The 24,290-nt window shown below is 43.2% G+C and overlaps 1 protein-coding gene across 1 annotated transcript in view; it reads left to right on the top strand.

Moving 5' to 3' along the window:
- The window catches only part of TG (thyroglobulin), a 209,578-nt gene that overhangs the window by 104,147 nt on the left and 81,141 nt on the right, over positions 1 to 24,290 (top strand). The window contains exons 36-40 of the mRNA XM_074984795.1: positions 7,665 to 7,799; positions 10,482 to 10,646; positions 11,224 to 11,446; positions 15,709 to 15,802; positions 18,979 to 19,138. Of these exons, the coding sequence (XP_074840896.1) occupies positions 7,665 to 7,799; positions 10,482 to 10,646; positions 11,224 to 11,446; positions 15,709 to 15,802; positions 18,979 to 19,138 (777 nt within the window). The remainder of the gene's footprint in view (positions 1 to 7,664; positions 7,800 to 10,481; positions 10,647 to 11,223; positions 11,447 to 15,708; positions 15,803 to 18,978; positions 19,139 to 24,290) is intronic.

The raw sequence follows: 24,290 nt of genomic DNA, 5'->3' as shown, positions 1-24,290 counted from the left end.
CTTCTGTGGTTCTGTGATAATGGGAGGTTTTCCCCCAAGAAAGGGCTGAGAGATGGCTGTAAGGATTTCTACTTGAAAATATATTTATCAGAACATATTTCCAGTACGTGATGTCCCTCTCCTCAGGATAAATGTTTAATAAATGTGGATGTACCACAGCATCCAACCAGAGGAGACAAACCAATAGCTCATGCTAGAGACGGCCTGAATGAGATAGCAGGAAAACATAAAGCTGCAGGGAATGGAGGTACCAGTCTCCTCCTTTCTCCCCCTTTCAAGGTCTCTCTCCTCTCAGCAGGGAATTTGTCTATTGTATAAATGGCCAGCATGAGCAAGAACGCTTCTGTCTAGCTGAAGTCCAAAGATATAAATGGGGCTTTGTGCTGACCCTCTGCTGTGGGGCAAATCTTCTACTTTGTGGACTGGCCCAGAATTAAAAGGCCTGATCTTGGAAAACCCTTTAGTCCTTATCCTTGTGAGCCATGCCATGGGTTTAACTGAGGCTGGACCACCTGAAAAGGGCTTTTCACTTGACTGCCAGGTCTAGGGAGAGAAGGTGCATTGCTGAAGCAACTTACTAATATGTGTCATTCTGCCACCAAGTCAGAAATGGGCAGAAGTGAAAATCTGGGCATGCTGCAGAGAGATTGTTCACTCCTGCTATGGCCCAAGCCGTTCTTACACTTGCAGGTATGTTAAATTGAACAACACTTAGACGCACCATCATGTTAATATAAACCCAGTCCTTCAGCCTTACTCATATGAGTAATGTTCACATGTATTATCCAAATGACTAGTTGTGCGATCAGCAACTAAATACACAAGCAACAGTTGCAGGAACGTGCCTGGAAATTATTAATTTGAATTCATCTGATGTCTTCCTCCTAATGCTGTGGATACATCAGATGTCTAGGTAAGATTAGAACCTTCCGTTTCTCAACATTCTCCTTCAGTGCTGTAGAGCTATGTTTGTATCTAGTTTAAAGAGCTGGAGTTCACCCTTTTTAAATACTGCATAAATATTTGGCTCATGTATGTTATTGTTCTACATTACTTACTACAATTGGCCCCACTGAAAGGACACTCACTTCCTTTTCATATCTGCATACCATGGTTACTGTGCTGCTCAATGCCATAAATAACATCTTTGTGTGTAGGTTAAAGTAGCTTGTGATTATAGTTATTATGTGGTAAGTTTAAGAAAAGATTTCATTCTGATTCATTCATAGCCAAGTAGGTTGGCAAAAATGTGGACTAGACCTATTTTTAAAAGGGCTGTGTTATCTGCGAATCCATGCTCTGTAGATCTTGTCCAGTGAGCTGGTTTTGGAAAGCGGTAGAACAAAATCATTTGCTGAGAGGCACCACTGTTAGGCCTGAAGGTGCATACCATATGCTATACATCCACTGTGCTGAGTTGTCACCATTTGTTTCCTACCATTGAGACAGATAAAGTTCTAAACCCCTTTAACTGTATTTTCACTGTAAACGTGCCTCTACTTTCAGTCATCAAGAGTGGGAATGTCCAAAGCTTTGGCTTATCTCTGGTCCCACTGAAGTCAGTGGAGATTATGATTGACTTCAGTGGGAGAAGAGAGAGACCAGTACTGCTTTACCTTCGAAAATTTGACCCTAAATCTTGCATACCCTAACCATAAAACATCCGGAAGACAGACGTCTTCTGTATGAGGCATCTATATTTTTTCAACAAAACCTAAAGAGCTGGATGGATTCAGACTATGATAATTATGCAATAAAAGGAATTGCTAGGATGTGGCTAGGAAGAGTGCCATGTAGCCTATAAATAACATGGTAACTTCTCCCATCAGGTGCACTGTGTACGTTTAACAAAGCTGCACTGCTATGGACCTTATGTGCCTTGTAAGCTATTCAAAAAGCAGGTACCGCATGACATAAGGTTAGATCAGACTTGGGACTTCTTTCAGATCATATTGTAGTGTGGATGGGAATGAATTGTGGACACAGGTAGTTAGTTATCAGAAGGAGACTACTAATCAGCAAAGTCTACTCTAATAATTAATTCCCAGCTAACAGTAATCAAGGTTGACAGATCAGAAAAAAATTATCAAGGTGAGCAAATCAGAGAGCAGAGGGGCGGTGGGTGGGGGACGTCAAGAATTAGATTAAGCCAAGTAGGCAAAAGAGCCCCTACACTGTCCCAGAAAATTTGCATCCCGGTTCAAACCACATGTAAATGTGTCAAATTTGAATATGAAAGAGAGTTCAGCAGTTTCTCTTTCCAAAGAGAAACTTCTTGGTCTGAAGAAGTGGGTCTGTCCCACGAAAGCTCATCACCTAATAAATTATTTTGTTAGTCTTTAAACTACTACTTGACTGCCTTTTTGTTTTGTGATTAGTACAGGTATTTGAGACCTGAAAATCATTCCCATAGCAGTGGAATAGAAAGGATCACAAATGAATGATGCAAGGGTCAATTCTTTGAGGTTTAAAGCAAAAAATGAGCAAGGGTTGTGCCTAGGAAAGGGCATGCCTCTTACACCATGTATGATCCTGCTATCTTTTCATTGTTCTTGTGCAGTCTTTGCACTGTTCTAACATGGGTTGCAAAGCAGCCATTGAATTCTCTGTATGTTTGGATCGTTTTCTTTACACGCTCAAACAGGTGTGCACGCGTACATCACACAGGTGGATACAATCAATTAACCATTAGCCTCTAATCAGGCTAACTAAGCAATTTGTATTCCTTATTTTGCTTGGAGTATGTCTGCACAGCAACTAGACTCTGGTGGCTGTTCCATGCTGGCTGATCTGGGCTCACAGGTCTCAGACTGCAAGGCTGTTTCTTTGTGGACCTGGAGCCCTGGCCCTCTGACCCTTTGAGGTGAGAGGCTTGCAGAAGTTGGATTCCAGCAACACAAGAGCCCTTCTTCTCCAGCCCCAGCAGCCAAGTGGCATGGCCCAATTGCGGGTTTTTTGTTGCTGCACAGACATACCCTAGGAGACAGATATAAACAATGTTGCTTATTGCTAACCCTGACTCCATACACTCCCAGAAAATGTTTCATCTGAGTATCTGAAAGCATCTGACAAATATTAGCCAAATGAACCCGGCATCACCGCTGTGAGAGAGCTATCCTAGGCCCAATTCTGTAACAATATATATCCAGAGTATATCATTCACTTCAGTAGCATTGCCTAGGATTTATTCCTGTCAGAACAGAATTTGTCTATTATGAACTATTATGCATAGTTTACAAATGGATAAACTGAGACACACAAGGGATTGGCTCTGTTAGTCCCTAGCTTCAACAATAACAAGCAGTCCTGTAGCACCTTGAAGACTAACACATTTATTAGGTCATGAAATTTCCTAGGTAAGACTCACTTCCTCAAATAAGTGAAATAGACACTTAAAATCCAGGTATATTGAGTGGGAGGTTTGTGAAGGAAAGAGGGGAAAAAAAGGGGATGGAGCCCCCATCCTAACTAAATTTGCTTCAGTAACAGAGAGGGAGCCGTGTTCATCTGTATGCTAACAAAACAAAACAAAACAGCAGTCACATAGCATTTAAAGACTAATAAAATGATACATTAGGTTGTGAGCTTTTGAGTCTGAAGAAGGGGGTCTGTCCCACAAAAACTCATCACCTAATAAATAATTTTGTCAGTCTTTAAAGTTCTACATAACTGCTGATTTGTTTAATTTGCTTTGTCTGCTGGTCCTACTAGTTACAGGTACCCATTCTCCCCTTTTCTCCCCTCCTTTCTTTTCCTTCTCTTCCCACCACTCCTTGATTTGAAGTGGCTGCTCCAATCATCTGAGCAAGTGGGTCATACCCCTGAAAGCTCATGATCTAATAAATTTGTTGGTCTTCAAAGTGCTACAGGACTGCTTGTTATTTGGAGGCACACAATGGACACATGACTTGCCTGAGATCACAAAGCAAGTCAGGGGAAGTTATGGAAATATACTTATCCTAGCAAAAATAGATTCCAAGTTTAGCAACATGCACCAGAAATGTTGACTTACAATGTAATCCAGACAAAGTTCTCTTTTTTAAGAACATAATTAGTAATTTGAAGCTTTGTGTCTGACACTAGAGAGACTACCATTTCCTTGCCATCAGAACTGGATTATTGGTATTCTGTGCTCTGCAAAGTTGAAGGTAATGATTATGTAAAAATATGCAGCTTAAAGTCACATTCCTAAAAAACTTCTTTTGTTCATGACATAATAATAAATACAGATTTTTTTGAAAAACTGTGTAAGGGAGAATTGGAAAAAAAAAAGTCACCCAAATTTAACCAGGGGAAAAAAATCTTGATTTTGAGCACTGCAGATGAATAGCTATTTGGAACAGATTATCAAGGGGAATTGGAAATTCTGCATCACTTGGGCCATGTCTACACATGCCCCTTTCTTTCAGAAGGGCCATGTTAATGAAGCACTGACATGCATATTCAGTGATTCATTACTATAATGGCAGCCAGTTGTGCTTCAAAAATGCTGCTTTCGAAACACAGACTAAATGTGTAGGCATGGGCACTTCAAAATAAACCCCACACTTCGAAATTCCCTCATTCCCAAAATGAATTGGGAATAAGGGAATTTTGAAGTGTGGGGTTTATTTAGAAGCGTCTGTATCTAAACAGCCAGTCTGCCTTTCGAAAGCAGCACTTTTGAAGCACGACTGGCTGCCATTATGCTAATTTGGCACTTAATATGCAAGTCAGCGCCTCACTAACCTGTTCTGAAGTGCCTCATTAACATGCCCCTTCCAAAAGGGAGGGCCATGTGTAGACACGGCCCCAGAGATTTTAAAGACTTAATATTTTTCAGAAGAAATTCTCTAGTTCAGCCACAGAGTATGGGGCTAGATGTAAGAGTCACTGGGGTAAATTCTTTGGTCTGTGTCATACATGGGTCAGATAAGATGATTATAAGGGTCCCTTTTGGCTTTCAAAATGGTGAAGTCTTAGGTATCATAAAAGACAAGATTTGCCCTATTCACATCACTAGGCCACTGTGCATTTTGCCTCTTGTTCTGACCAATACTTTGTGGTTCGAGCTCAGGTGAAAATCCAAGAATAGGCTATCTAATATGCAATTCATGGAGAAGTTCACCATCCCACTGACTGTATTTCCAGTCATGATGTGGTAATTTGTAATGTGAAGTAGTTTTGTGTTCATACTTAAATATTTCTGTGGTACCAAATTAACTAATTATTTTAGTTAATTAGGGAAAAATGAACAATCAGCCTCCGTTGTTATAGGCACAGATGTCCTCAAGTGTAAAAGCATCATGGTTCCAAAGTATGTGGGGGAAAGAATGGTGGTGGTTGTGTACACAACTCACAGCTCTTCCTGCACAATCTGTTCACAGCTGGCGAGGGATGCACAGCAAAGACACGAGCAGGCTAAGGGAGGGATGTGAGCGTGGTTGGTGGATTCATGCATAGGATAAATCCACCAGATGTTGGTCCCTGGACAGTGGAAGCAGAAGCACTGCAGAAACATCTGCAACCTCAAAGCTGAAATAACAGCTACGGCACAGCTTTGCAGGAGATCTTTAACTTGTGGGTGTAATTCTTTCTGTGGGGTCTTTCCACAGAACCCCATAGGAGAGCCTGATGATGTAGCCTTCAAACTTAGCACAGGACTTGTCCTTAATAACAAGGGACTTTGAGCAGAGTATTTTTTGGTTTAATAATCCAGTTTAATAAATTACATGTTATTCTGAATTCACAAATTGCATCTTTCCGTCTTGGGTAACTTACATATTTCTAAGATAATGACAAGCTGACAAAAATAAGCTGAAGTATTTCTTCTGTGTTTATTCCTACCTTCCTAGATTGTGCAAAATAAAAAAAGAATGCCTAAAAATGTAATTTATTCATCATCATTTAAGCCTACAATTCTTTTGTCACACTTTGAACAATGGAACAAGATCAATTTGTTGTCGGTTTCACTTCCTGGTTCTCATGAACTCTGCAAAGTGTGGTTCACTGCTAGAGTTTGCAATGCCAGACACACAATATGTCACAGTTCTTTTTATGGGAATCACCAAAATCTTTACTAGAAGGTGCTTTGGAGGATGGAGAAACCTTTTGACCAACTCAGTTGAGGCTCTCTTCCAGCGATGAGGGTCAGGAGGAGAGTACTGGCCATCTTTACAGACCATCTGTCTTTAAACTGGCTAAATCCAATCTTTATTAAATGCACATGGCTGTAAACTTGCATTTTGCATGGGAGCTGAACTCAAACAGCAGGCATTGCTGTTCCCCAGTAATTGTAATGCCACAGCTGGAACAGCTGTTCTCCACCCTACAATTACAAGGAGAGGGTATTCCCAGGCTTGCACGCCCCTCTGCTTTATAACATGCTGAAATAGTGAATAAAACCAAAGTAATTAAAGGCCCATTCCGCCTATGTTTTTTCAACTTCTGCTTGTCAGATTTGAAAGCACCCACAGAAGTTATTTTTCACTATTTGCATATGGGAAAAGAATTCTGAATGCATGGGATGCTTTCCATTGAGAACTTCTTTGGTAACCATTGGAGCCAATTTTTTAAAACAACAACAGTTGCCAAAAATTTTGGTATTACATATTTAATTGTGGCTTCATGCAGGAACCCCTGGCTGAAATTCTCTGGCTTGGGCTACATGGAAGGTCAGGCTCTAGAGGAACAAAAGATTTCCTCTGACCTTAAAGTCTATAAATGTATGAAAAATCTCCCACTGACTTCAATGACAGTTGGAGCAGATACTATATGTAAAAAACTTAAGATAAGTCAATGGGTAAAATTTTCTAAAGCAATTGAGTGACTTGAGGATGCAAGTCCCACATTTAGAAGTGGCTGAAGGTATGAAGGTGATTATGGAGGCACAAAGGTGAATGCAGTTAGACACTCAGAGGGGTTCATAAAAGCTCCTAAAGTAGTTGTATGCCTAACTCCCATCACTTGAAATGGCAGGTAGAAGCCTCTCCTGATTAGAAAAACACAAGCCGTCCCGTAGTACCTTAAATAGTAACAAATTTATGTATGACGTAATGAGCTATTGTGTGTAAGATCCACTTCTTCAGATACCCACAAAAGCTAATTTACCTAATAAACAAATGTGTTAGTCTTTAAGGTGCTACATGGTTGCTTTTTTTTTTTTTTGAAGCTACAGACTAACATGGCTACCCCTCTGAGACTATTCTGATTAGGTGCTTTTGCAAATCCCACTAGGTGCTTACCTGTATCATTAAGTGCCTATGTAACTTCAGAAATCTGACCATCCATTACCTTTGAAAGCAGTGCTTGATCTCACCAGGAGGTAGCCATGGATCTGCAAAAAGAACAAGAATTCCTGTGACACCTTATAGACTGACAGATTCATTGGAGCATTAAGCTTCACATGCATCTGACCAAGGGGGTCTTTACCCACAATGACTTATGCTCCAAGAACTCTGTTAGTCTGTAAGGTGCCACAAAACTTCTCTTTGCGGGTTTTTGGTCTCGTCAATCACTTAAGTATCTTTGAAAAGTTTATCTAAGCTCTTCTCTGCCAGCCCTAAAATAAATCAAGGTCTACTAATGTACCACAACTCTTCCCCCTTTGACTAGCTATTCCCTCTGAAGTTTGTGTTGGTCTCCTTAATTTGTGTTAATCTTTTTTTCTGTTTTTTGTCTCACAGTACCTTTGGACACCTGGGTGTTCTTGGATGCCTCTTCAGTGCTCATTGAGCCATCCATCTTAAACTTTGACATTGCACAAGTCAGCAGAGAGATTTCTGATGGCTTCTCTGCATCGAGAGAGTTTTGTCTATCAGGTGAGGAGCTGGTTTGCTTACCTCATTTGTTTTGGTTTGTTCTGGTTTGGTTTTTTTTGGCTTTGTAGAATGTGAAGGACCAACTTACGAGGGTGAAGTGTGTTGTTGAGAAAAACCAACATTTTGAATAATTCAAATCTAGTACATCTTGAGTTGGGAAGGGGGATCTGAAATAATATACCTAATGAAAGGCCTAACAAAAAGTCATCTGGAGAAATGGCATCCTTTTCAGCTGTTTTGGGATAATGTGGACATCTCACATGTCCAGAGACCTTCTAGCATCTACTAGCCATGACCCCAGCAAGAAGAATGTTTGAGACAGTGGTGGCATTAATTTGTAAGAATCAGTTAAGAGATAACTATGTGTATTTAAGCTAAAAATAACTAAGAGATGGATGCGATACCTGCTTACAACTATTTGAAGGCTCCAGGATCTGTTCAGGATTACACACACAGTGGGCGGAGGCCTAATTAGGAGGAATGGGTTGAAATTTAGCCAAGGTAGGTTTAAGCTGAGCCTGGATATCAGGGACAGGACTTCCAAATGTGAAGGACTTCCAATCAGTATATCAAAGCCTTCACTCTCAAACCCCCTATTCAATAAACCTCTAGTCCAGGGATTCCCAACCTATTGGTCAGGACCCAAACTTGGGTTGCAATTAGATTTTCTAAGGGCCCCCAGATGGGCTCTTAAGGAGCCATTTGCAGCCACTTGACTCCTCCTCAGCTCCCAGTCCCTGCCCTGTGGTGCTGAAATGGAACTCAGTTTAATTACTTTAACAGATGGCAGGCAGGCTCCCTCCCTGAAACCAATTAAACCCAGTCACATGTAAGCCTGCAGTGCAGGGAACTGCCCCAGTGCAGGTGGGGGAAGGGAGGATCTGGGCAGGGAAGGAGGTGGACCAACAAAGGTGCAGTGGGGGGTCAGCAGCAGCAGCTTGGAACTCTCCTGTGAGGTAGGTGGGGTGGACAGGGTGGTGGGGGTCTAAGACAGGTTTAAGCCTTTGGATGGTGGGGGCAGAGGGGGCTGAGAACTGGTCAGGGCTCCATGCCACAGCTGGCTTCCACCGCACAGCTGCAGGGTCTCCCACCCCCACCTGGGATCCCACAGCTGGTGCTGCTGGACAGGGCTGAGAACCTCCCCCCCAGCTTCAAGCCACAGGGCTGCAGAGGTTCCCTCCCACCCTAGCTGGGGATCCCACAGCTGGTGATGCTGGCCTGGCTCAGTGCCCCAGCTGGCTTCAAGCCACAGGGCTGTGGGGGTTCCCCCCAGCCAGAGTCCTGCAGCTGGTTCTCCTGGCTAGGTCTAAGCACCCCATCAGGCTTCAAGCTGCAGGGCTTCCCCCCAACCCCAGCTGGGGATCCCATGGCTGGTGCTGCCAGCCAGGTCTCCATGCCCCAGCCAGCTCCCAGCCCCTGCCCCAGTTTTTGGAAATCTCATGCAGGACAGGCAGCCTTGGCTGGGGATCCCGTGGGTGGGGCTGCCTGTCCCACATAAGTTTTCCAAAAATCTGGCAACCCCAGCTGAGAGGGACTTAAGCAGGGCAGGTGGAGGGGTGTGCTTTTCCCAGGGGAGAACCTCCTCACCCCTGCTTTTGAATTGCCTGGGGTCACAACATCTTCTTGAATTGTCGAAATGGGTCCCCATCTCAATAAGGTTGGGAACTGCTGCTCTCATCCCAGCAAGTCCTGGAAGAGGGGCTAAAGTGAGAAGTGGATGCTCTGAGTAAAAATTTCCATTTGCTGCAGAAGGCTCTCTCTCTCTCTCTTTCTCTCTCCATGCAGTGTCATCCCTCCTATGGTGCAGCTGGAGGTGTCATTCTCAGCACTGGCTGGCACGCAATCACTAGCTCTGATTGAGTTAATGCAATAAAAATAGCAGTGTGTCTGGGGGCTTGGGCCGCCTGCCTGCATGCAGTCCCATTCGAGTTCTTAAGCGCATGCCCAAGGGGTTAGCTGGAGCCAGGCTGCCGTAGCTACTCTGCCAGTTTTACTACATTAGCTCAGTCAGAACTAGTATGTACCTGTCACGGGATTGGGGATTCTACCTCCAAGCTGCAGTGCAGCAAGGGGAATTTCCCTTTTATTTGTTATTAAATAAATACTTTCAACTGCTAGGAAAGGTGATTTCCAAAAGCAAACGGTGGCAGAACGTGGCTCAGCCCCATTTGAAAGTCAGGGGGAGTTAGGAACCTCATTTTCCTCTATGTCCTTGAAAAATCTCCTCGCAAAGTGTTTGAGAGGTGTGATGGCATTAGGCTACCATAAGTCCCTTTTTTTAAAGCCCCATCCTGATGGTCCCAATTTTTTTTTGGCAAAAATGGGCGTTTGTCCCATTTGATTTGACTGACTTGATCAGTTGGTGACGGGATATGGGGAAAATGCCCACTTGTGCCCCAAAGAGGACCTGGGGAGGAATGAGCAGGGGAGAGGTGAGCAGCAATAACAGAGGCTGGGCTTCCCTCTCTTCATGCAGAGGGTGAAGGGCAGATATCTTGGGCCAGCCCCAGCCTGACAAGAAGGGTCAAGCCAGGCTAGGAGAAGTGCTTCAGGCCACATACTGGGGAGCAGGAGGGTGCAGACTAGTTCAGGTTGTGTCTCGTTTTCTTTTGAGAAATATTAGATATTTTGAAGATACCTGGCATCTGTTTTTCTTTGTCTGTCTGCCTCCCCCTCCTCCAGTCTGTTCAAAGAGCCAGTCCTGCGCAGTGAGTACCCTTGAAATCCAGCCGTCGGCGATACGATGCCTTTTCTACCCTGATACAAAAATATGCACACACAACCTGCAAGGCCACAGCTGCCGAGTCTTACTCAAGGAGCCAGCGACTTACATCTATCTGAAGCAAGGTATGTGCAAGGCAGTACCATGTAGGAATAGGCTCCAATTGTGGAAGTGTGCGGTTTGGTCTGACACAAGCAAGACTGGTGGAGTCCCTGCTAGAATCAAAGCATTAGACTTGCCATTCACATGATGTCTATGGGATGGTCCCTGTTGGAGTGGGGGGAGGGGTGTTATGCTGCATCCATAAAAAGCATGTGAGCACCTCCCTGTGTGTCTGTTGTGTCAACGTCCAAAATTATCATCATTGTGATGTTGTAGTGCAACGGGAGATAAAGGGTGGGGGCCATGCAACAAGTTTGGTCTTCAAAAAAGACTTTGAAAGAGGCTAAATCTTGAATAATTGAGCACAATTTTCATCAGCGGCTTAGAAGCCTAAGTTCCATTAATGTTGAAAGAGGCAGGGTCCATAAGGCCTAGATTTTAAAATGGTAATTAGGCACTGCTGAGCGCAGCAACTCTTAACAGATTTGGGAGGCTAAATTGCATTTTTGAAAAAGGTTTGGTCTCTTGCGCACATAAATGCCCTTTTGAAAATGAGATTTGGGCTTCCATGGAAAACAATTTTTTCCCCTCTCCAAATAGATTCATTTTCTCCCCTCTCTGAGACGGATTTGACTTCCTCTGTGAACATTCCATCCCACGGAATTTTGATCGGCAGGGCCCAAGTAGTCCGGGTTGGTTCCGAGTGGAGAAATGTGAGTCAGTTTCTTGGGATTCCATATGCAGTGCCTCCAGTAGCAGAGAACCGCTTTCATCCTCCAGAGCCGTTTACCTGGCTGCAATCCTGGAATGCTACTGTGCTTCGGTAAGTAGGCGTGTTGTTGAATAGTCTTTTGAGGCCTTTGTTTGTCAATGATGATCTAAATCCATTCAGGCACTCAGATACCATAATGATGAGCATAGATTTAGTATACGTGACTAGCTATGTTGAAATTATTACATTTAGGTGCTAACAAAACCCCCCTAATACAACACACTTCCCAAATGTTGTACTTAGCTCTGCTCAATATAGTGTATTATAAATAATAGATTCAAAAATTAGTGCTTCTTCCATGTTATGTCTTATTTTCCTACAGCTCTCATATTTCAGCCTTGGTGAGATCTGGAGAGTCTTGATGCAGTTTGAGTGGTTGGTTTTCAATTCATTGAATCCAGCAGATGTGCTCTTGCTCAAATCAGAGTCGTGGGCTAGATCTGGAGTCTGCAACCTGCAGCTCCAGAGCCATGTGTGGCTCTTTATGGACTTCTTTGTGGCTCCTGGTGCTATAAATGCAAAGTTTAAAAAATAAAATGAAACAAAAAACCTCCTGATTATTTTTGATAAATGGTGACTGTCTAAAATCCCAAAAATGAACAACTCATATCTAAATTGCAAATGATATGTGATCTCAAAACATTGGATGACTCCCCCAGTGTCTTCTGGAAAGAGAGAAAGTTTGGAAGTGAAAGTCAGGAAGACGGGTACAAACACACATGTAAAGTGTAAGGAAAAAGAATATGTAAAACGTTTGTGAACGTCCTGCAGTAAACATGTATCACATTACAAACTGTGTGTGTGCTGTTCTAAAAATAAGGTTTACAAAAAGTGCGGCTTGACATTATTTATTAAGGACCATCTTGTATTCCCATGAATTGCAGCTCTTGAATTATTGAGGTTTTTTAACTGAATTGGAAAAAATGGTTCTTATTTTGGTTGCTGAGCTTTGAGCTAGATGCACTAATTACAGGATGAACTTCTCTGACTTGTGCTATGCAGGACATCAAATTAGATTATCATAAAGGTCCCTTCTAGCCTTAAAATCTGTGAAAACATAAATTTGAATTGAATTGGTCTAAGTAACATACAAGATTCTGAAAATAACTTGTGGTTCACAACTCGATGCTCCATTGGAGGGGGGCTTGGCAGGCATTAGGTATGTTACCTTGCAAGATTTCATTCATCTTTGTCGCATGAAACCAGTTGTCATTAATTAGCCCAGGGGAGTCAAAGTGACCTGTTACAAATATAAGTTTATTAATGAAAGACAGGAGATTCTATGCACTTGTACAACATACCAGTGCCTCTGGAATCTTTAAATGTTGGATTGGGCACCTGGTTTTAAAAAAATGCAGCAACCACAAAAATAGCATGATAGTAGATATGCATTTATTTAAACTATTATAGGGCTCCTATCACAAAGCATCTCAGCTCCATGAAATCGAAAGCACCATACAAAACACATGAAGCCAACAAAACTGAGCCATATTGCAAGAAGGTGACACAAAAGGAAATGGGAGAATGTAGCATAGACCCATCAATGGCTATTAGCCAGGATGGGCAGGGATGGTCACCCTAACTGTGGTTTTCCAGATGGTGAGAATGGACGTCAGGAGGGGCATCACTTGGTGATTGCTTGTTCTAGCAATTCCTTCTGAAGTATTGGCCACTGGGCTAGATGGACCCGTGGTTTTTCCCAGTATGGCCACTCTTGTGAGATGGCCACAAAACATGAACCTCCACTTCAGGAAAAATGATCATTTCCCTGTTGGTACAGAGACTAGCAGTCTCTTCTCAGTTGATGGGGAGAAACAAAGGAGTAAGCCTTTCCCAGGAATATATAGAGGCCAAACGTATCACTGAATTTAAAAATAAATTTGATGCATTGGTGAAGGATAAGTTCATCACTAGCTATTAGCCCAGATGTCCTGGAAAGCAGCCACGTAATACGATGTCCCTTAATCGCTGAGTGTCAGGGTCTGGGACTGGATGACAAGGATTACTTGATCATTGCCCTGTTCATTCCCTCTGAAGCATCTGGCATAGACCAGTGAGAGAAAACAGGATATGGGGCTAGGTGGGTCATTGGTCTGATGATGTATGGTCATTCTTCTGTACTCATGTGAAAGAGATGTGGACAGACCCAGCAAAGGGCCCCAGCAGACCTTTTCTGGGAGACAGTCCTAGAATTCCGTACCACTGACCAGGACCCATGATGACTAAGGCTAGTAATCAAGAGTAAACCTGTCACAGTCATGTGGGGGACAGGTAATAGGTCCAGTACTTGAAATCTATTTACCAAGGCTTTTAATAACACACTCAAGAAGTGACAGCAACTGGAGACCTCTTTCTCAGGTAGTTGAAAGCATGTAGCCTTCAGTGGTCTGGCACTGCAGCATGCGCCTGAACCATGTGGGTGTCAGTAGTGTAACCACATTAGCCACACAGCTTGACATATGCTTGAGGGATCTGATGAGATTCAGCTTGTTTATTCAGGTGCACACTGAAGATGTGCAGTTGATATGCACACACAGTGTTGCAGTAACACATACAGCACCAGTTCTTGGTGACTGCAGCCAGAATGCTGTGTACAGTCATCAGCTGCACATCTCTGATAAGGGCTAGCCACCTCTTCTGCCTCCATCTGGAAATCATCTGTTCCCTCAGGATGAAGAATTGGCTGAGATCTTCAAAGCTGTTTAAGGGCCGTGTGTGCCTCATTCCCATTAATTTTAATGGGTGAACTGGCTGTCCAGATCCCTTAGGTAATTTTGAAAATATCAGCCTTTATCTTTTGTTACTTAAGATTAAAAGCACCATTCATAGTTGTAAGTTTAGCTACAAGGAGAAGTGCTTTGGAGAATCACAAGCAGTCCTGTGGCACTTATAGACGAACAGATATTTTGGAGCCTAAGCTTTCGTGGGCAAAGTACCCACGAAAGCTTATGCTCCAAAATATCTGTTCGTCTATAAGGTGCCACAGGACTGCTTGTTGTTTTTGAAAATACAGACTAACACGGCTACCTCTCTGATACTTGGAGAATCACACAAGCCTTAAACTGCCTGGTTTCCTGGTGTATATAATGAATTCAGATCATTATGGTGTTAGGGGCCATGCATCTTTATAGCACAATGTTTTTATCTCTTTGGAGTGAAAAAAAAAACAAATTAGCAGGTCCATATTATTGATGAGAGACCATTTTCCATACATATTTATCAGAACTGGGCTGGGCCATACTTGGATAAGAGAGCCTCAAGAAACCACAAGTTGTTGCAGCACCTGTGGTCTCAATTCAATAGGTGGCGCTAGTGACCGAGTCAGTACCAAGCCACTTCCCTTACATGTTGTTCAGGGAGTTCTGGAGCTGGCGGTACAGACTTTTGGATGAGATGTAGACATGAGGCTCTGGTTGTGATTTTTTTTTTTTTAAATCACCACGGTGTTTTCATGACTAAGTTCACTAATGTTGTGTCCTGGCCACGTTCTTACCCAAGGAATGTGTGGTTTGCCCATCCTGATTTTCCCCTGCAATTTCCATTCAATGTGCATCTTCACTTTCTATTTTAAACCATTGCATGTTACTGTAGTGTTATACAGCACCTTTGAATAAACAAACAATGATAATTTTATCATATATTTGGACCACATGAAGTTCTGAACAGAGAATTGTATCCCTGATATTGATTTCTGATGGCAATTGAAAACAATCTTTAAGATATTTCTGCAAGTTTTTCGGGTGGTTTTTGTGGAACCCTGGTGGTTTCATCCTTATTGAATTTGTAAGCCTTTTCCATGTAGGGTTAAACAGCACAGATGTGCCTGTTTTTCAGGAGGTAGGACTTCTCTTTAGTCCAAATTGGCTCACGTGTGCTGACCTTTCAACACGCTGCAAAAGAGCTTTGTTTGATAGGGTTCTGAGAGAGGGCTGGCAGTAAGCTCTCTGTGGTAACGAAAGGATGGAAAGGAGTCTCTGCAGGTGTCTGGTCGGTTGTGTGTCTGGTGAAGAACTGTTTGAATGATGCTGGGATTTTGCAGTATTTATTGTATTGTTAATTATTTGTTTGGGCACCTATAACTCTGGATAGACATTCTTTTTGTTATCCTAGATCTTAATAAAGAAATATATGCTTCATTTGCCTCCTGGTGAGGTTGTGAGATGAATGCTAGAAACATATTTGAGATCCACAGATATAAAGGTGCTACAGAAGCATAAAACATATGGAACTACAGCTCAAAGTAAAATGACCTGCAACAATGCAAAAATAATGCTGGTTTTGTCAGCCACAGTTAACACAGCCTGTATCTTTAGGGATAGTTGTTGGCAACCTGGAGATGGACTGCTCCAATCTTCTCCTGTCAGTGAAGACTGCTTGTACCTCAATGTGTTTGTGCCTGCCCGCATTGTGAGTATTTTGGTACTAGAACATGGTGTAGCAAAACGCTGCTGTTGTGTTGTCTGGTATGGCTCACAAGCAAGAATACCAGCCTTGGGGCAGACTGGCACAAATCCCAAAGTGAATGGGAGTTTTCTAATCAGATTCCATCCCCCAAATAACAAAGATAAAGGCCTCAGCCGCTACTACATCCTTAACATGGAATGATAGACAGTTTGCTTGGGTATTTTGAACTATTTTGTAACATAGGCAAGCTTGACTCTCTGATAGATGGTACTCTACACCATGTATCACAAACTATTCTGGTTACTTTCAGTCCCAAAGCACCACGCACTTGCCCCAGGACTAATTGCACCTTAGATCTCACACCAAAGAAAACATTTGTCATCAATCCCATAATAAATGAACTGAATGCTTATTAACTAAGAAAAAGACATAAGAATTATTTGCAAAGTTAAAACACAGACTCACAATGAGTTGCAGTCTTAGGTTTCCGGTGGTGATAAAGCTGTTGAAATTTGTCAGCTCTATATATGCCTCAGGACTTTGTAAGTTGCTGTCTGGAGAATCCAGTTCCAAACAGTATCTGAAAGCCTCTCCTGCTGGTGGTGCTTCTTTGCAGAGGTTACAACTCCTGAATGGTTTTTAGTTCTGGGCAGGCTGAGGTCACCCCTGCAGCCAGGGAATTACAAAAAACCCTTGACCCACAACAAGAAGTCCTGTGGCACCTTATAGATGAACGGATACTTTCAAGCATGCACTTTCATAGGCAGAAACCCGCTTCGTCAGATAGTCAGAATTTAAACTGACTCAGTGCCTGCTTCCTGATCCAGTGATTGAACAGGGCATGCTATCCAAGGTGCATCTGAAGAAGTGGGTCTTTGCCCACAAAAGCTTATGCTCCAAAATATCTGTTAGTCTATAAGGTGCTGCAAGACTTCTTGTTGTTTTTGAAGATACAGACTAACTAGGCTACATCTCTGATACTTGACCAACAATGATATATAAACTTAATATAGTCAGATCTGTTAAAGACACTTCAGGAAATTGCTGCATCTGTCATTAGTGCCGTATTGGAATAGCTACCCTGAAGTACAGGGTACAAGCCTGCAATTTGTCTTTAGTATTATTTGTGCTGTCCAAGTACAATTTCCTGTCTCTTTTAGAAGTGGGCTATTTATTCACTTGCCGCAACACCAGACTGCTATCTACTTTCTGTGCAAAATCATAACTAGTAAAAACTTTGGGTCATCGCCTCGGGAAGCTTACCAACTCCCACGAGCTACCACTTTCTGGACATGGGCATATTTGAAAATATTGTTTTTACAACAAACCTAACTATCAAATGAGCCTTTTTTCTTGGAGAATCTCTGGACCTAATGCTCCTCTCACTCATGGGTGCAGATCAGAAGTAGTTTCATGGAGGTCAATGCAGAGCCATGTGGGCCAATCTGCAGTAAATGAAAGGAAAATCAGACCCTGTATTTTTACAGCAGAAAGTGGGAACAGAATAATATGCCCCAGAATAGCATGCTCTTGTTCCTTATTGTGGTAGGCTGTTTTTATTCACATGCAAAGAGCGAAAGCAGACAGTTTCAGTCCTGGTGAATTTAAGATAACAAAAATGAAGTCCCCAGGAGAGAGAAAGACAGCCCAGTGATCTATTAGGATTGCTCTCCATAAATACATCAAAGGGATAAATAACAGTTAGGTAAAGGAGGTAAAATTTAATTTACGTTGTAAGGGGGCACAAGAACAAATGGATATAAACTCGATATCAATAATTTTAGGCTTAAAATCAAAAGAAGGTATGTAACCAGTCTATGACTGCTAGTAGCCACTGTCTCCAGTGGCTAGTGATGAGACACTAGCTGGGGAGGGTGGAGTTATTACAGAGAATTCTTTCCCAAGTATCTGGATGGGGGCTTTTGTCTGCATGTTCAGAGTGTAACTGATTGGCATATCTGCAGGGAGGGAGGAATTTTCCCCTGGCTTCTCTTCCTCTGCATCATGGGGCAGGGGTCACTTACAGGTTTAAACTCATGAAAATGGTGGATTTGATGCAGCTTGACATCTTTAAATGAAAATTCAGACAGAGTTTATATGCCTGTTGCAGGAGTGGGTGCTGAGTTTTCATGGCCTGCAACATGTAGGAGGTCAGACTCCATGGACATGGTGGTCTCATCTGGCCTTAAAGTCTGTGACCGGCCACTGAGCAAAGGAAGGTGGCAAATTATAGAATCAATAAATGTTAGAACTGGCAGGGACCTTGAGAGGTCATTGAGTCCCCTGCACTCATGGCAGGGCCAAAACCTTTGAGATCATCCATGACAGATATAGGAAGGTCCCAGAGGATATAATAATGGGATGAAGCTGCAGAACGGAAAATTGAGGCCACTTTTACGAGAAAATGATTCTTAACACCAGAGACAGGCTTCAGCCTCATGCAGAAGACCCACCGAAGGGAGCCAGAAACACAGGAGAGCTCCGCAAGACTCCTCCTATTGGGATTTCTGATGAGCCTTACCCTCAATGGCTTTGAAGTCCACTAGGAGTATGTGCAGACTACGTGGCCTGCTTAACTGCACTGCTCAGGGATGTGAATTTTTCACACCTGTGAACCACAGAGTTAAGCTAACGTAATTTTTAAGTGTAGATGCCCCATCATGAAAGTTAATCTAAATTAATTAAAGGTGTAAATTTAAACTGTGTTAATCCCCTCTATGGAAACATTCAGAATTAAAGTGGTCTTAATATGATATAGTTTAATTCACTTTTTGGAAGATAATTAAGCTAAACTGGATTTAGGCCACTTTAATTCTAAATAAGATCATCCATACTGAGTTTAATAATACAGGTTAATTTATCCACTTTAAATTCACATCTTTAGTTAAATCAGATTGACTTTCCTGAGTATCCCCATGTAGACAAACCCTTTGGTTAGGAAACTGGATTCAGCTAAGTGGTGCATAGTCTAGTCCAGGAACTGGTAACCAGTAAATAAACAGAGTTTAACTCTAGGCAGGCAGTTCTCCTCTCATAAGTGTCACTTACCAGGCAGCTGTGAATTGCTTGCAGTGTTTCAGAAGAGAAAATAATCAGATTCATAGCAATGACCTGAAGTATCAGCTGCTATTATTCTCAAGCAAACTCATTTCTGCATTACTTGTCTGTGATCATTACAGGGCAGAAACATGTCTGTGCTGCTGTTCTTCCACAATGGTGTGAGCGGTGAGCGGGAGAAAGGGAGGACAGTCATAGATGGGTCATACCTAGCTTCTGTCAGTGATGTCATCGTTGTAACTGCTGGTTACCGAGTTGGAGTTTTTGGCTTCCTTAGCACTGGTAAGTGTGCACACTCCTATGACTCCCTGAACCACAGACAAATATCATTCCACTGTTTGTTTCCAAAGTGTGTGTTAGTTCTGATATTCATAAGCCAATGCCTTTGCATAAGTGTTTTGGCAAGTACATCCAAAGAAAGTTGGGAGAGTTATATCAAAGGGACATGGAGAGTAGCAAGAGCCAAAAGGGGGAACAAAGAAACTACCTCATTTTGAAAGAGGAGGTTGGGTGTTATTTACAGATAAAATCATAGATGTTTGCATGCCCAGAAGAACCTTGGTGTTATAAACTGCTCAGGAATGGAGGCTGTTGGTAACTCTGAAACATTTGCAACTCTGAACAAAACACTATGGCTGTCCTCTCAAAAGTTTACAGCTGAATTTTGACTTAATTTAGCTTTGAAACTACTGTGCAGAAGAAATTGCTGCTAGAACACTGTTCATATCTCTTGTCTTTTACTGTACCTGTCAGAGTCCTTGCTGCTTGCCTTGCAGGGATCAGAGTAGTGAACTAATGTTTTCCCTTGGTTTAGGCCACTGCATCTTGCCATATGGTAGTTCTGATGCTTCCAAGGTTGAGCTCTGTGTATGTAGTTGTAACCCACACACCTCTGTGTGGTAACCTGTCCCATGTAATGGTACCTAGACCACTTCACAGAGGAAGAATAAGTGTCCTCTACTGCCTAGCCTGAGAGCCAGCTGAACTTTAGCTCAAGCTGTAGAGGAACCTGCACTAAGCTCCAGAGATCCCAGGTTTGAGTGTACCTGTGGGCAGTTACATAGTGATTCAGAGGGGTTTTACAGCAGCATTTCCCTTCTAGGGTGTCGGATTTATTTGGATCTCATCCATTTACTTCAGTGACGAGAGAGCCAAGCTCTGCAGACTCCTTGTGCATGAGGTCTGAGGTTGGCAGGGGTTGCCTGTGGGGAAAGTATCACTATTTTTCGTTTTCTGAGAACTGGAGGATTATGAAACTGACACTTAGTATTGGCTGGAGCCAGATAGGCTGGATAGGTCTTGTGCAAGCTTCCGTTACTCAGCGCTGCCCACGCATCTGTCAACCTTCTTCAGCCTCACTGCTCTCATCTAGATCTCTTCCTGAGAGGAGCCTGAATGGTGCATGGTTGCATTGTGGTGTGGTCAGATGTCCTTCTCGGCAGTAGGACGAAACCCTCAACCCCATTTTTGCCTGTATTCCAGCTGGGATTACAAAAGGGGTAGTAGAAAAACCTTCCACCAAGAGACCAGTGAACAGCAGCGTACATAGCACGCTGCCACTGTTGCAGCTGCCCACAGAGGTAGACAGGCACGTGTGGCGGTGTTGGCAGGGAGGGTGCAGGAGCCCACGGTTCACATAGGGCTGGGAATGTTACCATCTCTGATTTAGGCAGAGCTCCGAGATGGTTCCTCAGTATACCTGCCTGGGGACACAAAGGAGACAGGTAGGAGGTGGGGCTGTACTTCACAGCAGGCTAGGCAAACGTGGGAGCAGCTCCTGCACGCTGGGGAGCATGGAGAGCTCCCGACGTGCAATCCCTCCTATCTCACTGCAGACCAGGGCATGCTTGGGTCTAGTCTGAGGGGAGAGTTCACACATTCGTTGCAGTGAGAGAAAGTGCCACTACTGTAGTTACCCTTTGCTTTCAGTAACATAATGCAAACTCCCTAAAGAGCTTTGCTTGAATGTAGAGCAACAGGAAATTTCCCCACCAATTGTATCTGATATTGTAAGAACTTTTGCCCAACACCCATACCAAACCCAAAGAGAAACTTCTGGGAGGTTTCATTCTTGTTGAATGAAATCTTGGCCTCACTGCAGTCAATGGAAGGAGATTTGCCATTAACTTCAGTGGGGCCCAGCTTTCACCCCTTGATTCTGGCTAAATATAGAAGCGTAAATATTAAAATGCCAGGTCAGGGGCCCAGCACCACAAACTAAGCTCCTGGTTCTCCAGTGCAAAGCCAGCTTCTGGATCCTTTGATGTTTGCTTATCCTAAATTGCAAACCCAGGAACAATTGGGTTAAAGCAAGTTATTTGCTTGCAAGGGAAAAAAAAAACCCTGTCTTTTCAATTAGCTCAGCAATTATGCCAGGCTCCTTTATGTGGCAGAACTGGTTTTAAGGCTAGGTGGGTCATGACTGTATACACACAGTGGTTGCTTTGAGTGTAGAGAACACACGGTTATAGGTTACACCTGCTTTTTTGTACATATTGAAAGGGCACAGTTGTAGGTCTGTCTGGATGTAGCAAAAACGTTAAAATAACTTTCCTCATTTGTGATACAAAGGGCACCTGGGGCCGTTAGAACTGAACAAATCTGAAAAATCCAGTCCATTACATGTCATGCTATTTTCACTATTAAACCAGCTAGTGCTTACCCCCAGTGTTACCAATAAACTGAGCACTTGGGCAGCCGCCCAGGAGATATTCCAGTGCTTCCTGGCTGATTAGCAGAGCACCCACAGACTCTCACACTGGGCAGCATGTGTTTTTATTGGTGCTGCATATCCTCATATGCTTTGGTGCACATAACATAATTTATTCTTCACATGGATGAAAAAATTAGCAGGACCACTGGTGCTTACCTTTCAGTCCCATTGATTGGGGTTACTTAGATACTTTTAAAGTTAAGCCTCTTTATAAGTATTTTCAGGAATGTTTCATAGTAACTAAAGTCACTGCCTTTGTCTGATGTAGTCATCTTTTTCCTGACATACATTTCCTTTCACTCTTGTGTGGTCCTCAGGAATGTGTTCTTTGTCTCCAAGTAGATTGTTTATAAGATTTATGTCCAGGGCCACCAGCAAAAATAATAAAAACAGTTTCTGGTAGATATGGGTCGTTGCTCCAACTCCAGTAAATGTTAGCACACAATTCCTTTGCCTAACTGATTGATTGGTTCATTAGGAACATTGCACAGCTGGTCTGATTCTTGCCAAGACTAAAGGAACTAGTTCTGTTTCCCCTGGCAATGTTGTTTTTCATTGTATGAGTGGCAAGGCCTTTCTCTGTGGCTAAATAATTTAAATTATTGTACTTCCTCAGGTGGGCTCTCATGAGACTTGCAGACATATTTAGAATGAGTGAATTTCTGATTGAATTGACAGGTCTGCGTATTGATGGTTTACATCCATAGAACTATGGTAGTGAAAGCTTTCTCCATTGCTCTGCCGTTGTCTCTCCACCCAGCATGTCTACATGCAAGAAATTCTAATCCCCAAGCTCATTTAGTCCTTGTCACTCATAGCAGAGGGGTCAGCAGTTGTGGTGTAGACAGCTTTAAGGATTATATTGAGAGCATTAAAATTCGGTTCTGCTCTGATTTGTATGTTTCACCCATCAGTGCGGTATACAAACAGAGGAGCCAAGAGCCACCATGGGCCCTGGGGCAAAGTGGGGGCCCAGCTCCAGGTCCTGGAAGGAGTGGGGCTAAGATTGTGTCTACACTCGCCTCCTCCTATTGGAAGTGTCATGGTAATGGGGCAATTTGAAGTAGCCTAATGAGGCACTAACATGCATATTCAGTGCCTCATTAGCAAAACGGTGGCCAGGCAAATTCCAAAGTGCAGAATTGATTTGTTCTGAATTGATATTGGGAAGTACTGCTGTAATTTGTTTTATTTTGTTAATAAAGGACAGCTGTGCTTTGGTTTATTTTTAAATAAAAGATGGTAGATGTTTGGTTAATTTAATTGAGACAGAAAAGTCCCAGCTGGTAAATATAAAATGATAATATAACATTCAAGATTTGTCCATTTGCAAACGGCAAGAGTTAGAGGTGTGTGGTGTTGCTGTTACTACACAAAATCCTCATTCTCATGGCAACCTCTGTCGATGGAAACGCCATGAATTTTATTCATTCTGTATAAACTGGCAATTCTTTAATATTTTCATAAATACAATAATCCCCCAGGATATGCACGTTCAAAATGCGCATATCTCATGTTTACATGTGAGAAAGGTGGGGCGGCAGTGCTGGGGGCAGGAGTGTGGAGACTTCACAGCCCCTTGGCTGGAAGCCAACTGGGCAGTGCCCAGCTGGCAGAGATAGCCATGGGGTCCCTGGCTGAGTGGCAGGGATCCCCTGCTGCCCTGCAGTTGGGAAGTGGTAGCCCCAGATAAGGCCGCTGCTTGGTTCCCATCTTTTCGCTGTTTACAGGACCTGAGAAACTGACCAGCTCATGGCTGGTCAGCTTCCTGGTTCCCACAAGGGGCGGAGAGCTGGCAACTAAACGGCAGTCTGGTTCTTGGCTCCCCTGCAATGGCAGGACCCAGGAAACCAACCAGTCATGAGCTGGTCTGTTTCCTGGGTCCCACAAGTGGCAGGAAGACTGGAACTAGGCTGTTCCCTTGTTCCCAGCTCTCTGCCACTCTGGGACCCAGCTCCTGCAAGCTCCTTTTGACTTGCAGGGAAATTTGAGTTACATGGGGGATGCAGGACCTGAAAATCTGCCCTTTGATGCTCAGCCTGCCTTAGCTGAGTCTATTAGCTCCTATGCTCCTTGGGTCTTGAAATTTCTTTCTGTCACATACCACGCCAAGTAGGTTGACTGTGCCTAGCAAATAATGAATAACAATGTCCCTGGCATGGTTGTAATAAGGTTGCAGCAGAGCTCTTACTACTAGGGCCCAGAGTGACAGTAGCAGGTGCATCCTTCCATTGACCTGCCTGTGTCTACACCGTGGCTTAGCTCAGCATTGCTATGGTGCCCAGGGGGTAGATATTTTACACCCCAGAGCACTACGGCGACATTGATTTAAATTGTAAGTGTGCGCCAGGCCCTAGATGAGCTGCCCTCACAGCAGGGTAGAAATGGAAACATTTTCATGGTCACTGTCCATATCAGGGCTGTTTGACAGGAGCCGATTTCCTTTCCAGGCTCTCCTTCTGGCATTCAGGGCCCACAGAAAAATTCCAGTTGCCTTTAGTGATTAGTTACCCTAAGGAAAAGGGACCAGGCACTGAATACTGTCCCCTTCTAGCTTCTGTAACAGAGGCAGCTGTAAGGGAGATTCTCTAGACAGTGAGTACAGAAGAAGGTGCTGTAAGCTGTGATATTGGTTTTATCCAGTCCTTAGATGCAGGACCGATAGTAAAGATGCAGTGTTTTGCCACTTCTTTGTTCAAGGATCTCTCACATGTATCTCAT

The sequence above is a fragment of the Carettochelys insculpta genome, chromosome 2 (genome assembly GCF_033958435.1).
Source record: "Carettochelys insculpta isolate YL-2023 chromosome 2, ASM3395843v1, whole genome shotgun sequence".
NCBI classification, from domain to species: domain Eukaryota; kingdom Metazoa; phylum Chordata; order Testudines; family Carettochelyidae; genus Carettochelys; species Carettochelys insculpta.
This window is presented reverse-complemented; position numbering and strand designations above follow the sequence as displayed.